General features: G+C 46.1%; 1 protein-coding gene across 2 annotated transcripts in view; it reads left to right on the top strand.

Annotated features, from left to right (window-relative positions):
* The window catches only part of ATP9A (ATPase phospholipid transporting 9A (putative)), a 133,014-nt gene that overhangs the window by 92,058 nt on the left and 25,561 nt on the right, over nt 1-15,395 (top strand). For both annotated transcript variants that reach the window (XM_038572611.1, XM_038572612.1), the window contains exon 15: nt 8,356-8,517. In XM_038572611.1, coding sequence (XP_038428539.1) covers nt 8,356-8,517 — 162 coding nt within the window. The remainder of the gene's footprint in view (nt 1-8,355; nt 8,518-15,395) is intronic.

The raw sequence follows: 15,395 nt of genomic DNA, 5'->3' as shown, positions 1-15,395 counted from the left end.
TAAAAATTTTATCCTATTTTTTTATTTAAATTTTTTTTCTTTATTTTTTTATTTTTTATTTTTATTTTTTTTAGATTTTTAAATTTATTTATGATAGACAGAGAGAGAGAGAGGCAGAGTCACAGGCAGAGGGAGAGGCAGGCTCCATGCCGGGCGCCCGACGCGGAACTCGATCCCAGGACTCCAGGATCGCGCCCTGGGCCAAAGGCAGGCACCAAACCGCTGAGCCACCCAGGGATCCCCAAATTTTTTTCTTTAATTAACATGTAATGAATTACTAGTTTTCAAAGGTAGAATTTAGTGATTCATCAGTTGCATATAATGCCCAGTGCTCATTCCATTAAGTGCCCTCCTTAATGCCCATCACTCAGTTACCTCATCCCTCCACCCACCTCCTCTCCAGCAACCCTTAGTTTGCTTTCTAGGCTTTCTAGAGTTAAGAGTCTCTTATGGTTTATCTCCCTCTTTGTTTTTGTCTTACTTTATGTTTCCTTTCCTTCTTCCCCTATGTTCATCTGTTTTGTTTCCTTTTTTTTTTTTTTTTTTTTAAAGATTTTATTTATGTGTTCATGAGAGACAGAGAGAGAGAGGCAGAGACACTGGCAGAGGGAGAAGCAGGCTCCATGCAGGGAGCCTGATGTGGGACTCGATCCCGGGACTCCAGGATCATGCCCTAGGCCGAAGTTGGCGCTAAACCGCTGAGCCACCCAGGGATCCCTTGTCTGTTTTGTTTCTTAAATTCCACATATGGGTGAAATCATATGATATTTGTCTTTCTCTGACTGATCTATTTTGCTTAGCATAATATCCTCTAGTTTTTATTTTTATTTTTTTTTTTAGTAATCTCTGTGCCCAATGCAGGGCTCAGACTTATGACTCCAAGATCAAGAGTTGCATGCTCTACTGACTGAGCCAGACAGGCACTCTTACTTTTAACTTTTTGAGGAACCTTCACACTGTTTTCCACAGTGGCTGCACCAGTTTGCATTCCCACCAACAGTGCAAGAGAGTTCCTTAGTGGAGTGATTTTAGGCCATCAGGGGGCTGACAGCAGTAAGAAATGGGCATCTGTTGTGCCAGGCACTGTGCTCTGGGCATCCCTTATGACCCAGTTACTATGATCGTGCCCATTTTTCAGATGAAGTGTAGGTTGGCTAAGGGGTATCCCCAAGGCCATGTGGCTGGTTAGACTAAAACCAGGCAGCCCACATCCAGGGGCTGGCCATGTGACTCTGCAGTACTGCTTCTCTGCCCATGGGATGAGGACTTGAACGTACTTTGTCGCTCATGAAGCACTACGGAGGGATCCCCGGGTGGCTCAGCAGTTTGGCGCCTGCCTTCGGCCCAGGGCCTGATCCTGGAGACCTGGGATTGAGTCCACATCGGGCTCCCTGCATGGAGCCTGCTCCCTTTGCCTGTGTCTCTGCCTCTCTCTCTTTCTGTGTGTCTCTCATGAATAAATAAAATCTTAAAAACAAAAACGAAGTACTACTGAGTGCTGTGTACCTGTGTGAGGAGCTTAGGGCTGGTACTGGGTGAACATCCAAGTGTCTGGTATTCTTGCCTGTTCTGAGCTAGTAGTCAGGTCTGCCTTCTTGCAGGCTCAGTGAAGTGTGTTTTTTGGTGCTTTTTCTCATTCTCATTTTGGGAAGCTTCCATGCTTGGTGCTAAGAAACCTTCCAGCATACCCCAGAAGCCTTCCCACAGAGTGTTTTGTCTTCACCACCCATCTCTTTGGGATCTTGTCCTTAGGAAGACCAACAAGGGTACATTTCTCTTCTAGTCTCCAGTGACCTTGAAACAGCCTCCTTACAGATAGCCCGGGAGATAATAAGCAAAGAGCTGTGTGCACAGGTCTCTCTCCATGATGGCCTAGTCTCAGGAGGGCATACCTGTGTCCGTGTCACCATGCTGGGAGATAGAAAAGGATGGCGAAGATACAGCTCACCTAGAAGCAGATTTTACTTTTAGTTCCCCTCCCCTGAATTATAAGAGTAACATAACTTGTTACAGAAAAAGTAAACAGGGGCGCCTGAGTGGCCCAGTCTAAGTGTCTGACTGCAAGCTCAGCCCTTGTGGAACCCATGAGGTTTTTTCTCTCCGGGGCCACGTTCATTTCTCAGGGGTGTGTGCTTCCCCCGAACACGCCTTCGTACCTGTGCTCCAGGCCCCCAGACAATGACTGCATTCAGACACAGAGCAGAGAGAAAGATTTAGGAGGTGGGTGGGCCTTTACCATGGAGCTGCTGAGTCCTCGGCTGGCGGGGATAGAGAACAGAGGTTGGGAACCTAAGGAGAAAACCCACCCTCAGTGTTCTTTGTTTTTTTTTTTTTTTTTTTTTTTTTTCAGTGTTCTTTGTTAACCACAGGGGTAAGACTCTTGAAACAAAGTCTTAGTTGCGCAGAAGAGAGAGGGTGCTGTGAGTGTTTTAGGGACACTGTAGGAAACTATCAAGTGACTCATCCTTGGGTATTAGCTCCCCCGTGGCCATAGATGCAAAAATTCTGTTCCGTTTTTCCTTAGGGTTGACCCAGAACGGAGTTAAGGAAATAGTCATTTCTAACTGGCTAAGCTTTTCTAGAGATGACATCATTCTTTTCAAATACTAATTTCCAGCAGACTAAGTGATAGGTTAAATTTCAAGTACTGGGTCAAAGAAACTTGGACCAGGGAGTGGCCTTTTATTCCACCCTCTTGCCCACAGATTTTTTTTTTTTTATGTCTGTCTGTCTGGGTTTTTTTTTTTAAGATTTTATTTATTTATTCATGAGACACACACACAGAGAGGCAAAGACACAGGCAGAGAGAGAAGCAGGCTTCCTGCGGAGAGCCCAGTGTGGGACTTGATCCCAGGACCCCAGATCACGACCTGAGCTGAAGGCAGATGCTCAACCACTGAGCCACCCAGGCGTCCCCTGCCCACCGATTCTTAAGCAAAACTGGCCATGTTTTGTTTGCTCCATGCTGTGTTTAAAAAAAAATAAATTAAAAAAAATATACGTACACACACACACACATATCTGCAACAATATTTTAAAAACCACTTCATGTTATCTAAAAACCAGCTTTTCTTGAGAAAGATCAGATCTGTGGAAATGGTGGGCCCAGTTTCTATGGGGCAGTGGTTAGCTGAGCTGGATGGCTGCTGCCTCAGTTTACCCCTCCCCGTGGGGCCCGCCCTCCTCCTGTCTGCTCCCTGTCCAGCCCCCAGTGGTGCATTGTTGAATCAATTTCCTAATTAAGTAAAGAATACTTTAAGTCTGTGGATACATTCATAGCCTAGAAAGGCTGGATTAGGGCGGACTGGCCAGCCTTTGTGAGCCGGGGTGTCGATCTCCTTGAATGCCACCAAAGATATCAGATTCATGCGTGCTCTTACGATTACTGCGTATCCTGCTTCTGACAAGAATTCAGGGCTCGTTAGCCTGACCTGGCATCTCTCCCAAGCACACATTCCCCAGTACAAAGGGAAAATTATTAAAACTTGTCACAGGTGGTTTATTGCTGACCCACAAATGATGAAAAAGCCCTTTCATGGATCCTTTTGGCATGAATTCTTCAGATGGGCATTTTAGGGAGGGAGCGCAACAGCCTGTCCTTTTGATTTCCTGACCCAAACCAGAACACACAGGCGGCTCAGGAGCCCAGCTCCCCACCCTCCATCCCTTCTCAGTTTTCATTTGATTGAGTTAATTTATTTGTTCATTCATTCATTCAACCTTAACGGGGTTTCTTTTTCTGCTGCTGCTCTGACCTCTGGATGTTCTGATACGAAGCCCCAGAGACCCCACTTCTGGCTGTTAAGGATGTTGAGACCCAAGACCCCCCAAATCCTTCCTGGTTGGGTGATACGGAATGATTCTCTTGAACGGAAGCTCGGACACACCAGGACAAGAAGTAGCCTCATTCTATATCATCTTGTTTTGGAAAGAAATGCAGTTTTTTCTCCTGACTCCTGAAATGTTTGTTGCTGCTGCAGTTGAGAAGGGTCAGAAAGCACCCCGGTTCCAAACCAGCCCCTTCTCGGTAGGACCTCAGGGATTTCTGTTGAAAGTAGCTTCAAATTAACACTGACTTAGGTTAACAAGGGCCAGAGATTGGAAGGCGAGAATCGGAGACTCCTAACCCCCGACCCCCACCACGAGGCTCGTGTCCTCATGTCCCCAAGGAGACTTGGGGGGTTTTGCTGAGGAAGTTGGGCCCGGGATGGCAGGCAGCAGGTGGCTGGTTCCCTCACTCCATTGAGAGATTGACTGCAGAACAAAGTGCAGATAGAAGGTGTTTGCCTGCAGGTGTAATTCATCCATCAGCATTTGTCACTGTGTGTCATTTAGACTAACTGTTCCTCTAACACAGTCCCCAGGGTCCCTGGCATGGGGGCTGGGCTGGCCAAGGCTAGAACTGCCTCACAGTCTTGGAAGCCATTTCCAGGTCTGGACTTTCACATTCTTTCTCGAAGTGAAGAGCAGGCTTTGGGGGAATGAATATATTTCCTCGAAGCCCAGCACCACCAACTTTCCACAACAATAAAATAGGTTTTTAAGGGGTGAAGTAAGAGCAGCTTGCAAACAAGAATGGAAAAACCCCTTTCACCACCAGTCATGTTTGAAGGCATCCAGAAAGGGCTTTTTCTTCGTTGCTAAATTGGTGTGTAAGGATGCAAACTTAAGCCTTTTCAGCTTGTGTGTAGCTGTGTATTTGTAGTACCTTATGTTGGGGTATGTGTCTGCTTAATCACAATTAAAAATAACTGCATGTACATGATAAAAATCTTTCAGTAGCACAGAAGGATGAAAGTAGAAGTATCGCTTGTCACGTGTGGCACCCTACGAACACGTTACATACAGATGGGATTGTGTATACCCATCTTCACTTTGTTCACCTTAGACTTTGAGAGATGATTGTTAGCAGGTAAGACAGGCCCTAATGAAAGTCGGAGTCATTGAATTAAGTCAGTAAATGAATGGGTTTCCGCAGACGGATGTAGGCTAATAGCAAAAAAGCCCCCAAACAATCCTTCCTTGGAGGTGGAGGTCAGTGTGACAGTATCTTGTATTCATGTGAATCCTGCTTGACTTGTTGTGACATGATTCAAACAGGGTAGAGCTTCCCATTCTTGAAGACCGACCTCTTGCTAGCGTAAATTCAGTTCGTGTCCGAAATAGTGACCTAGTTAGGTGCCTGAGCATAGCCAACTAAGGATGGATACACACAGTGTTTATTTTTTATTTTTTTTTTTTTTAAGATTTTATTTATTTATTCATGACAGTCACAGAGAGAGAGAGAGAGAGGCAGAGACACAGGCAGAGGGAGAAGCAGGCTCCATGCACCGGGAGCCCGATGTGGGATTCGATCCCGGGTCTCCAGGATCGCGCCCTGGGCCAAAGGCAGGCGCCAAACCGCTGCGCCACCCAGGGATCCCCACACAGTGTTTAGAGCAGGAAGGGAAATGGAAAGTAAGCCACCTTGAGCCCTGCGCTTTGCAGAGGCTGGAGGGAGTGGGGGCTGGAGGCAGAGCTGGGCTGGAATCTCGGTTTGATTCTCCCCACTGCTTCAGGGAGTAGTTAGGGCAGCCCAGGAGAGCCTGGGGTGCGGGGGGGGGGGGGGGGGGGTTCTGGAAACAAACACAGAACAATGGAACAGCAGGTGTCTGCTTGTACAGTCTCTTGGTAGAAGGAAAGGGGAGCTCAGGAAGCACCCTGAGGAAATAGAAGTGTGGGCGTCTGTGGTTCCCTGGGAGAGTGACTCTCACTGCCTCCGGCCCCCACAGTGACACTGTGAAGTACGCAGACGGTTACAGAGTAGCATAATGGGCACCTGTGTACCTACTTCCGGGCTTTTAAAGATAATAAAACATCTCAAGAAAGAATTGAAAGAATTGACACCTCCCATGTACCCGTTTCTCTGTCACCCTCTGTCACTCCCCAAGTCTGCTCTTCCCGAAAACCTGCCTCCTTTTCTTCCACTAAAGATTAAGTTTTATAGGAAGAAACGGGGAGGGCGGGTACTTTTCTTTTTTAGACTCCACACTCTTGGACTTGGATCAGAATAAAATAGCAGCTTGTTTGGCATTAAAATTGGAACCTGGTCTTATGCATTTCCTATCGCTGCTGTCACACGTTGCTACAAACCTGATGGTTTGAAACAATACAATTTATTATAGTCGTGTAGGTGAGAGATCAGATCCAGGTCTCCCTGAATTATAAGTAGGGTGTCAGCAGGGTGGCCTGCGTTCTCCCCGGAGGCCCCAGGGCTGAATTTGTTGCCTTCCCTGCTCCTGAACGCTGACCCCATTCCTTGGTCTATGTCCTTTCCTCGTCTTCAAAACCAGCACCATCTCCTCTCCCTGACCCTCCTCTGCCCGCAGTCTTCTCTCTGGCTACAGCTAGGAAAGTTCTGCCTTTTGAGGACTCAGGTGATCACACTGGGCCCACCTGGATAATCCAGGGCGGTCTCTGGTCGGTCGCCAGGTCCTCAGTCTTCATCACCCCCTGCCGAGCCCATTTTGCCCCGGAAGGTGACACATTCACATGTCCCAGGATTAGGATGTGGGCATCTTTGGAGGTGGGCATCTTTGGGGGCTGTTACTCTGCCTCCGCACATCCCGTGCGGGTCCATTACCCACTTGCCAGATGATTCCAGTGACAGCATGTCAGGGATGGACACCTGAGTGCAGCCAGGCACCCCTGAGGATGCGCTCATGTGCATGCGCCCCGGCACAGGCCCCTGTGCTTGGCAGCTGGTACAATGACCCAGGATTGGCAGTTTCCCTGGGGCTTTTTCCTTGGCTCAGTTAGACCCCGGATGAGATCCTGTGTCACGGCTGCCAGCTGGGAGCAGCCCACGACACTTGCCACTCTGAGAACCCGTCATTTAGGGCATCCATGGGGCACACGGAGGGGGGCTCTTCATGCTTGTGTCTCCTTCCTGGGCAGTGGGAGGAGGGGACGCCCCAGCTCCCCTCTCTGTCCCTACCCGAGCTTTTCCACTCTAATTTCCTTCTCTGCCTGGAGACCTCCGCCAGATTCACCTGTGAACAGGGGCTTTCTTTTCTTTTAAAGATTTTATTTATTTATTCATGAGAGACAGAGACACAGGCAGAGGGAGAAGCAGGCTCCATGCAGGGAGCCCGATGTGGGACTTGATCCCAGGATCTGGGGCTGATGTTCAACAGCTGAGCCACCCAGGCGTCATGGGGCTTTATTGTCTTCACAGGCTTTTAAAACATGCAAATTGATTGTTTACATGTAAGAGGAGATCTCAGGGACCGGTCCAGAGGGCCAGATTTCTGGTTTTTCTTGAGAAGCTGGAAGCTCTGGCTATCCTGGGCCGCATTCCCTTGGGGCAGCGTCCTTCATCAGCACGACACCATGTCACTGCCCCTGTGGACATGATGCAGGCTCCCCTTGCCACGGTCCCCTCCCCCCAGCCCTCTTCACTCCCATGCACAATCAGTCTGGCCCCTGTCTTGGGTTTACAACACCCCCTGCCTTTGACCTGAAGTGAAGCAAGCCTCGCTGAGGCTGCTAGAAGGTTCCAGGTGGCGACAGAAGCCGTGCCTCCAGGAAGTGCAGTACGTGGTGGGTGGGCTTTTGTGCCAGGTAAACCCAGGTACCCACCCACATGGCCTAGCTGCACCAGTGCCCAGCAGCATCACCTCGTGCAACTGAATTGTAATAATTACTTCACCAAGCACCTGTTTGATCATCGTGTAGACCAATGATCTCACCCCCACCCCCAGCAGTACTATCTTCTGGGGTGGGATAATCCTGGAAGGGGGTGGGTGGGAGGCTGTCTGCTGTTGTGGGGTATTTAGCAGCACGTCACAGGCAGAGACCAGGAGGTGTCAGGAGCTCACACCCTTTTCTCCAGTTGTGACAATCAGAAATGTCCCCACACGTTGCTGCAGGTCCCATGGGGGCAGAACAGCCAGGTGGAGACACCTACCTGGCTGGGCATTCGCCAGGCTTAGCGGAGAGTCTGAAGGCCCAGTGCCACCCTGCCCCGCGCTCTCCTTTCCTCATACTGCTGTGGGCTCTGTGCGAATCCCCCAGAAGTGGTCACACTCCACCCTGTGTGTTCTCTCTGCCACGGCTCTGGCATGCAGCCTGCTTTGGGGCCTGGAAGAGAGGGTGAGCTGTGCCATGTAGATGGTGGCTGGGAGGATGGCGGGGCCTGCAGCCCCCCAGGAACCCATGCTGTCACCAGCCGGCCCGGCCTCCCCCAAGGATGCAGGGACTGCTTGCACTTGGCCGGTCGCTGCAGCCCCTTCCACCTCTGTGTTCATTTGCTTCACCTGTGGACGGGGACCCTTGGCTGTGTATCTGACCTTCACCTAACCGTGTCGCCTTTAGGTGGCCCTGGTACAGTGGACCGAAAGTGTGGGCTTGACCCTGGTGGGCCGAGACCAGTCTTCCATGCAGCTGAGGACCCCTGGCGACCAGATCCTGAACTTCACCATCCTGCAGATCTTCCCCTTCACCTACGAAAGCAAGCGCATGGGCATCATCGTGAGGGTGAGTTACCTGCCTTATGACTTAACATGGTTAAAACACCCAAGTCTGCCGTGTGTCCCTATAGCTCAACATTCTTTCTTAACCCTTTCTTACCTTATTTCTTGAGACTTCTGTTGTCGTGACCAACAAGAGAATATAATTGCCTGAACAGAAAGAATGTTACTAGTCTCTCAATTGGACAAGACCTCAGATCTTAGAGTCTTAGAAACTAGGTCAGCTTCTGGTTAACATAGTTCTAGAGGGAAAGGTATAACTAACTAGAGAGAGAAAGCATGCACATGCCCTGGGAGGCGGGGAGGAGCAGAGGGAGAGAATTTTTTTTTTTTTTTTTTTTTTAGAGATTTTACTTAGTGTTTATTTGAGAAACTGCATGAGCCCGAGGGGGGAGGGAGAAGGAGATTCCTCGTGGAGCAGGGAGTCCCACGTAGGGTTCAATCCCAGGACCCTGGGATCATGACCTGAGCCAAAGGCATGTGCTTAATTGACTGAGCCACCCAGGTGTCCCGAGAGAGAGAATCTCAAGCAGGCTCCTCAGCCAGTGCAGAGCCTGATGCTGGGCTCAGTCTCATGACCCTGAGATCATGACCTGAGCCAAAAATCAAGAGTCAGTTGCTTAACCCACCGAACTACCCAGGTGCCCTGCAACTACTACTTCTGTCCAGTTTCAGAACATTTTCATCACCCCAAAAGGAACCCTCATACCCATTAAACAATGACTCCCCATTCCTCCTTCATTCTAGTCCCTGGAATCGCCAGTCGACTTTGTGTCTGTAGGAATTAGCGATTCTGAATACTTCATGTAATTAGAGCCCTGTGATATGTGACGTTTTGTGTCTGCCTTTTTTCATTCAGCAGCATGTTGTCAGGATTCGTCTCCCTTGTAGCACAAATCAGAACTCCATTCCTTTGTACGGCCAGGTAATTGCTTATCCACTGGTCTGTTGATAGACATTTGGGTTGTTTCCCCCTTTAGGCTGTTGTGAATAGTGCTGCTGTGAGCATTCACGTATAAGGATTTAAATACCTCTTTTCAGTTCTTTTGGGTATAGGCCTAGGAGTGGAATTGCTGGGTCATGCTGGGTCCATTACCCACTTCCTGGATCATTCCATCTTTTTTTTTTTTTTAACATTTTATTTATTTATGATAGACATAGAGAGAGAGAGAGAGAGGCAAAGACACAGGCAGAGGGAGAGACAGGCTCCATGCTGGGAGCCCGACGTGGGACCTGGGCCAAAGACAGGCGCTAAACCGCTGAGCCACCCAGGGATCCCCCTCATTCCATCTTTGTATGATTAACCTCCAAATGGTTTTCTGTAATACTGTACCCTTTTACATTCCCACTAGGAACAATAGGAAGGTTCCAATTTTTCCACATCCTCACCAACACTTTTAAATTTTCTTTTTCATTTTTTTTTTTTTTGGTTATAGCCATGTTTGTGGGTGGGAAGTAGCATTTCATTGTGGTTGTAAGTTGTATTAACTTAATGACCAATGACATTGAGTATCCTTTTGTGTGCTTATTGGCCAATTTTATATCTTCTGTGGAAAAATATGTATTCCAGTCCTTTGCCCATTTTTTAATTTGGTTACTTGTCTTTTTGTTGTTCATTTATAAGAGTTCCTTATATTGTCTAGATATTATCAGAGATGATATGCAAATGTTTTCTCTTATTCTGTAGGTTATCTTTTCACTTTCTTGACAAAATTCATTCGATTGATAGAAGTTACTAATTTTGAGGAAGCCTAAAATTTTTTTCTTTTGTTGCTCTTGACTTAGGTGTCATATCCAAGAATTTATTGTTAAATCCAAGGTCATGAAGATTTACCCTTCTATTTTCTTTTAAGGGTTTTGTAGTCTTAGTTCTTTAAGTCATTGATCCATTTTGGGTTAATTTTTGGAGATGGTGTGAGGTAGGGATTCACCTTCATTCTTTTGCACCTGTATATACAGAGCTATCCCAGCACCATTTGCTAGACTGTTCTTTCTCCCTTGAGTAGTCTTGGCCCTCTTGTTGTAATTCAATATTTTAAATGGTTTTTCGTGTGTACAATCATAAGAGTTACTGGAAAAAAATATAGTAATTGTTCCACATCATCATTTTGTCATATTTATTTCAAATTTTGTTTTTACATATTTTTTAATAATATATATATTTTTAATTTTTATTTACTTATGATAGTCACACAGAGAGAGAGAGAGAGGCAGAGACACAGGCAGAGGGAGAAGCAGGCTCCATGCACCGGGAGCCCGACGTGGGATTTGATCCCGGGTCTCCAGGATCGTGCCCTGGGCCAAAGGCAGGCGCCAAACGGCTGCGCCACTCAGGGATCCCTGTTTTTACATATTTTGAAACTTTTATTGAAATACAGCATACACAGAGAATAGTGCAAACATCCTAACTGTGCAGCTTACGTGTTTACACAGCACACCCATGGAACCAGCATCCAGAGCTAGGATCAGAATCCCACCCATCATTACTCCAGCAGCTCCCTTGTGCTCCTTTCTGGTCTACATCCCTTTCCCCACAGGGATATATATAACCACCCTCCCAACCTCTATCCCTGATTAATCTCTTTTTGAGATTTTTCTTCTTCTATAAAAGAAATCATGCAGTAGATTTTCATGTTTGAGTTCATTTGCTCACATTTTATTTTGTTTAAAAATTTTTTTAAAGAAATAAAACACCGTGCATTCAGTTGAAGGCCCATCTGCCCTTCCTGGATGTGCTTTCATTTCATTCCTACAAAGTTCATAGTCTTTGAGGCATTTTAAAGTATTAAGTATTTTAAAATACTGTTATCAGACATGTTTGGCTATAAATGATGTGTATTATGGTTTTGCATATTTTTATTCTAAGTGGCATTGTATCATTCATTGCCTCACTTCCTGTTTTTAACATTTAAAAAAACTTTAGGCTCATACATTTAATCCTACTTTGTTAATTTTAGCCATCTTAGAGTGTTACACTGTATGAATGTACCTCTCTTCCTTCAGTTGACTGGAGTTCTGTTGATACACATTTAGATAGTTGCCACTTTTTTTGGCATTAGAAACAGCATTGCCATGCACGTCCTTGTCTCTTCTGGTCTCCAGTATACATGATGCTATGTCTCTGTGGAATATGTCCAGTGGTCGGATTGCTGGGTTGGCAGTCTATACATCTCTACCTTTAGCAGGTATTACCAGCTTTCTCCCCCCAGCAGAGTGCTTGGGGGTGCTAATCTTGGTCCCACCATTCCTCTATATCCTCTCCACTATTTAATAATGTCAGACTTTTAAAATGTTGTCACTATCTTGTCTTACCATTTGCTTTTTTTACTCAGAGGACCATATTTTCCATTCTGGGAAGTGGTTCACACACCACTGTGTTCAGTGACTCTTAAACTTGGCTTATCATCAGAAATACCAAGGGAGTTTTCTTTCTTTTCTTTTCTTTTCTTTTCTTTTCTTTTCTTTTCTTTTCTTTTCTTTTCTTTCTTTTCTTTTCTTTCTTTTCTTTTCTTTTCTTTTCTTTCTTTTCTTTTCTTTCTTTTCTTTCTTTTCTCTTTTCTTTTCTTTCTTTCTTTTTTTTTTATTTTTTATTTATTTATTTTTTTCTTTTCTTTCTTTCTATATTTAATTTATATTTATTCATGAGATAGAGAGGCAGAGGCACAGGCAGAGGGAGAAGCAGGCTTCATGCAGGGAGCCTGACGTGGGACTCCATCCTGGGTCTCCAGGATTACGCCCTGGGCCGAAGGTGACACTAAACCACTGAGCCACCCGGGCTGCCCCCAAGGGAGCTTTAAAAATGTGGATTACTTTTTCCCATCTGGACCTGTTTTGGGATTGGGATGGTTCCTTGCCATTTGTAGAGGTTTTTTCTCATCGTTTAGCTTGATTGGAGAAAACTGCTTGAATCATGGGGCAACCTTGGAATGACTCATCTTATTTGTTTTGTTTTTGAAAGAAATGAGGGTTCCTCTCCCCCCTGGTCTAAGTGTTTCATGCCTTAAAGATCAAAGAGCTGTAGATCTTGTTATAATAAAGCTGTAATAGCGGTATGAGTAGTTAGTGATCAGGGTAATTAGTAGTAGCAGAGGTACTAGTAGCAGCAGTAATAGTAGCAGCTGTAGGAATAGCAATAACATAATGATAGGTAACACTTAATGATGCTTATTAATTAAGCCAACAAGGTAGGTACCATTATGATTGGCATTTGACAGAGGAGAAAACTGAGCTGTAGAGAGGCTAAGAAGTCTCCCCAAGTTGACATAGCTGGAGAATGGTGGGGCTGGAACTGGACCCCAGATAATGTGGCCCCCAGGTCCATGCTCTTTAAGCACTAGGACCTGGGAGTTTGAGTGTGGTGAGAGAGGGACATTGAAAAGTTCATAGAGCACCTGTAGTAATGTTGTGGTAGTGTATCGTGTGTTGCTGCATAGTAGATTACCCCACACTTAGTGGCTTTAAACAATAGAAGGTGGTATCTCACGGGGTCTGCGGGTCAAGAATCTGGGTGCAGTTTTGTTGGGTCCTTTGGCCTATGGTCTCTCACAGGGTGCCGACATCCAGGGTTCAAACGAGTCACGATCCACTTCCACATAAAATCAGTATTGTTGGCAGGACTCAGCTCCTTGCGGTTGTTGGACTGAGAGCTTTAGTTCTTCACTGTATTTGGCAGGAGAGCCACCCTCATTCACTGCTTCCCGGGCTTCTCCATAGGTCAGCCGGCTTCATCAGAGTGAACAATGAGCATGTGAACAAGATGGAAGGCACAGTCTTTGTATCTTGATCTCAGAACTGGCCTTTTCTCACTTCACTTTTGCATCACTAATTAGAAGCAAGTCACCGGGTCCTTCCCCCTACTCATTGGGAGTGGGTCTCATAAGGGCATGAATACCAGGAGGTGGGGGTCATTGGGAGCCATTGAAGAAGCTGCCTCGCCTCTGCCTAGAAGAAACAGCTCCATGAGCTGTTGTGATGACCCAATGACAAAGCATGAGTGTGCTTTGAAAATGACACATTTTAAGGGATTTTTACATGCCTGATGCTAGTAGGTACTTTCAGACTCAACAGGACACACATTCTCAGCAACTTTTTAGTGGGAAGTGAGCTTTTTCTCCCCTACTGGTGCTGCTTTTCCCACTGGCCCATACCTGGCCTGCCCCATGGCTTCTAACCTGTATCTTGGACACACATCTGATGTCAAGAACATCCGTGGCTTGAAAGCAGCACCACAGATCAGGCGGGTGGGTGTTTCCTGGTGAATCAGAGTCATTATCTTCCGCAGATTTACTTTTGTCCCAGCTTTTATGTTTTCAAGTTCCAGGACCATGGGCTCTGCTGCAGTCATTTGAGGGTTGACTCATCCTCAGATAGTACCCAATATCAGCCATTCTAGGATAAGTGAGCAATATCCCCCACCCTTCCCTAAGCTGTGAAGGGCTCTCATTCCCAGATATGAGTCATATTTTATGAGCTGTGGCCCGTGTCTTCTCACAGCAGGAGCAACAGGACATACTTGTTGGATGGGCAAATCATTATTTTAAAAACAGCACCCCCCCCTCCAAGGTTATAAAAACCAAACCAAACCAACATTTAGGACAGTCAGAACAAATACATGTATAAGGAAAGAGCTCAAGCTACTCATCTCTATCTCCACCACCCAGGGATGACCTCTCTTCCTTTTTCAGAGAATTTCCTCTTGTTTTTTTTTTTTTTTTTTTTTCTACACGTATATGAGTGTAAACTTCCACACACATTTTTGTAAAATTGAGATTGGATGTCATAGAAGGCTTTCTAAACTCTCCTCACATTGAACAATATATATGGTGAAAATTTTCTCATATCAGTAAAAGGTGATTTTTATGCTTTTAATGTATTCATGGTGCCCTATTGAAAAAAATGCACCATTATTTAATTAAATATTCCTTTCTTGGAAACTTAGGGTTTTCATCTCTCACTACCAAAGTCAGTTTGTGAGCATCTGTCTTTGCTAGGCTGTCTTTAATGAAATGCGTGTTTTTACTAAGTTTTTTTGTTTGCTGACATATCTCCCTCTTTATCTGTGGTTTTGACAGGTGGAAATCAGCCTCCAGGGCGTGTGGGCCACTTTTCCACTCTGTAGAAATCTCCTAAACTCCTCCAATGAAGTGGTTCTCATCCTGGGGCCATTTTGCCTCTAGGGGACATTTGAAAATGTTGGGAGACCTTTTGGTCATCACTACTCATGGTGGTATTACTGACGTCAGCTAGTGGGTAGAGGCCAGAACAGCCTCCTGACAAAGAACAATTCCCCCTAAATGTTACTTGTGCCGGGCCAACAGCTCAGTCTGGATGCACCCATAGATCCTGCTCATTATTTGAAAATACCTGGCCAGTTACCCAATGCAAGGAAATGTTAGCTCAGCTGTAAAACGTTTTGGCTTAGTGACTGTTCACAGTTAGGGATGTGCTCTCAGCTGGTTCATCAGCCCTTCCAGATACGTGTGAGCTCGTGGACGGTACTTGGCAGGTACCTCTTGCACTCACAAAGCAAAGTCTTTTCTTGGCGTGAGTCTCTGTCTTCTGAGGGTTTCTCTGGGGCTTTTGTGCTTGTCTCTCTGAAGGAAGGCTGCATTGCTGGCTTTGTTTTTCTTGTGTACAGATGTTCCACTGACCACCCCCCACCCCCACCCGGCCAGTCCCACGTGGAATGATGGAGGCGGATCATTGCTGTAGATCATACCCTTGTCATTGTTTGAATAAAACAGGCCTTTGAACGGGGGCCAGAATCAGACCACAGTGGAAAAAGATGAGGCCCTAAGACAATGCAGTGCAACCAGCAGCTCTCTGTAAATTTACAGGGTAATCTTGCCATAATATGAGAGCGAAGTAACCTTGTGATGAACTGGG

Source organism: Canis lupus, chromosome 24, assembly GCF_011100685.1.
Source record: "Canis lupus familiaris isolate Mischka breed German Shepherd chromosome 24, alternate assembly UU_Cfam_GSD_1.0, whole genome shotgun sequence".
NCBI classification, from domain to species: domain Eukaryota; kingdom Metazoa; phylum Chordata; class Mammalia; order Carnivora; family Canidae; genus Canis; species Canis lupus.
This window is presented reverse-complemented; position numbering and strand designations above follow the sequence as displayed.